A 2,914-nucleotide genomic window follows, 5' to 3' on the forward strand; every position below is an offset into this window, starting at 1 on the left:
CATTTGATATGAAATTAAAATGGATATAAAATGGTATAGCTCCACAAAGCCAATCTCACTGTAGTGAACATGTATGGAAATACAGGTCAACTAATTCTCCATACTGTTTTCCCTGGAGGAGCATATGTCTTTCAATTTTTAATCAGGTCCCTAGGATTTACAGGGTCTTAAAAACCTCTTGGGCCATGTTGGCAAGCAGCAACTTTGGCATCAGTAGATGCTATTTATCTTCCCAAGGCTAAGAAGGACCCTGTGGGCAAATCCTCTCCATCAGTTATGATCTGCAGCTAATGAATTCTCAGAGCCTTAGAGAATGAGCAGTGTGTTCTGGATCTCTCAATCCAGAATTCATTCCAAAAATAAAAGAGCATTATCTTTTTCCTTGTCATATGCCCCTAAACACATCAGAACTATTGGAACCCACTATCACTGTAATGAAAGGGAGGAAAATTAAGAAGAATCTTTCCTGAAGTCTCAAAGCAAAAACGTAAACTTTGTTGTGTTTTAGAACCTCTGCTAAGGGAGCCAAGGAGTCCTAGATGTGCCTCACCTCACCTGAGACAACCAATCCTGAGGTAGGAGCTGGGCTATCAGAGTAGAAATATAGCAGAGGTGTGGAAGCAGTCTTCCCTTTATCCTCACAGAAGTGTGTATTTAATACACATATTAATTTATTAGATAACAATCCTTTTTAATATTAAATAACATTATTTGTTTATGTGTTTGTGTGTGTGAGTTCATTCATTTCACAGCTCTTATGTGAAGATCAGAGAAAATTTTGCAGGAATTGGTTCTCTCCTTTCCTACTGCAGATCCTGGGATTCAAGTTCTACTGTGGTCTCCCTGGCCCACTATTTATCTTTACACATTTCCTTATTATTATAAGGACATGCATATGGAAATGTAAGTAGAAAAGAAAACGTGCAGAGAAAACCAGGTTTGACAGTAATTTCCCGTTCTGGCTCTTAATATTATTATTGTGGGTTTACTGAAAACAAACAAACAAACAAACAAACAAACAAACTGGGATTTTACCTTAATGTTCCCTGTTTTTTCCATTCCCACAGATATGACCTGAAGAGGAATGGCCTCTGGCAATATCTCCAGCACAGTAAAGGAGTTTATTCTGCTGGGCTTGACTCAGCAGCCAGAGCTCCAGCTGCCTCTCTTCTTCCTCTTCTTGGGAATCTATGTGGTCTCCATGGTGGGGAACCTGGGCTTGATTGTTCTGATTGTTTTGAATCCTCACCTGCACACGCCCATGTACTACTTCCTGTTCAACCTTTCCTTTATTGATTTCTGCTACTCCTCTGTCATAACCCCTAAAATGCTGGTGAGTTTTGTGAAGCAGAACATCATCTCTGATGCTGGGTGCATGACTCAGCTCTTTTTCTTTGCCTTCTTTGTTATTGATGAATGTTGTATATTAACAGCAATGGCCTACGACAGATATGTGGCCATATGTAAGCCATTGCTTTATAAGGTCACCATGTCATATCGTGTCTGCTTCATGATGACAGTGAGTGTGTACACAATGGGGTTTGTGGGTGCCATGGCCCACACAGTGTGCATGCTGAGACTCACCTTCTGTGATGGCAACGTCATCAATCACTACATGTGTGACATACCCCCTCTGCTGAAGCTCTCCTGCACAAGCACCACCATCAACGAGCTGGTGGTTTTCATTGTTGTGGGTGTCAATGTGATAGGACCTGCTCTGATCATCTTCACTTCTTACACTTTGATCATTTTCAGCATTTCCCGTATCCGTTCCACAGAGAGCAGGTCCAAGGCTTTCAGTACCTGTAGCTCTCATATAATAGCGGTTTCTATTTTCTTCGGAGCCTCAGCATTCATGTATCTTAAGCCTTCTCCTATCGGATCTGCGGGTGAAGATAAAGTATCCACTGTCTTCTACACTATTGTGGGCCCAATGCTGAACCCTTTCATCTACAGTTTGAGGAACAAGGATGTCCACATTGCACTGAGTAAAACTTTGAAGAAAAGCATGATTATATAGATAGAAACAGTTTTCTTTATAGATGTAGACCTTACTTGCTTTGTGCAATTTATCAAGCAACTGAGAATCCTAAGAAGTCAAAATGAAATTCCAATTATTTGGTAATATAGAAAACTGAACAAATAAGTTCATGGATCACGGCACTGTGAAGAAGATGAGTCCTTCATTCTTTCAAAAATATTAAGTGAATACTTTGATTTTTAATTCTCTCACTTACTTTTCAATTTTCTAACTTTCACTTTACATTTTGTCTCATCATGTAGCCTAGGACTATCTCAAACTCATTGAGTGCGGGGATTATAGGTAGGCACATATCACTGTGTATTGCTTGTGTAAGTAGAAGTTCTGAATTAATAAAATCAGAAATGGCAAGGTTTTGAAGTATTTATTTATTTTTTTTACTAGACTACAATTAGAACCCTACAGAGCTGTGATAGAAATGCACTCATTTGGAGGTCCTAGCGCTATTCATTTCCTAATTTAAGGAATCTCTGTTCAGGGCTGAACAACTTTCTGTTGGGAGAGAATTCATTCTTTCCTAGGAGTAGAGGAGAAATGTGGGTGTTGTTGTCACTCTGACTTCTCGTCCTACTTTAAGTTCAAGAGTATCTGAAAGAGTAAAGTCAAATTTTCTTATCCCAATTCCTAAGGACAAGAGATAAAATAGCAATTTTCAGTGGCCAAAATAAATGGAACCTGCCTCTGTGTGCACATCCTTGACTTTAGGAATATGGTGAGTATGAAGACAGACTGTCCTCACTGACAAAATTTCTAATCACAAATTCCAATAATGTTCTGAAGAGGATATTTGTTCTCATCAGGAATTTTATAATCTTAATTAATTAACAAATGCGTATTTCAATTGTATTATCTGTGTTTCGGGAAGTTTATATG

General features: G+C 38.8%; 1 protein-coding gene across 1 annotated transcript; it reads left to right on the forward strand.

Moving 5' to 3' along the window:
- Window positions 1-1,069: 1,069 nt before the first annotated feature.
- Window positions 1,070-2,020, forward strand: LOC129687499 (olfactory receptor 145-like). The gene is given in 1 exon segment (XM_055621924.1): window positions 1,070-2,020. A coding segment is annotated over 1 exon segment (951 nt).
- The last annotated feature ends 894 nt before the right edge of the window (window positions 2,021-2,914 follow it).

Source organism: Psammomys obesus, unplaced genomic scaffold, assembly GCF_907164565.1.
Source record: "Psammomys obesus unplaced genomic scaffold, mPsaObe1.curated_primary_1811, whole genome shotgun sequence".
Taxonomy (NCBI): Eukaryota; Metazoa; Chordata; class Mammalia; order Rodentia; family Muridae; genus Psammomys; species Psammomys obesus.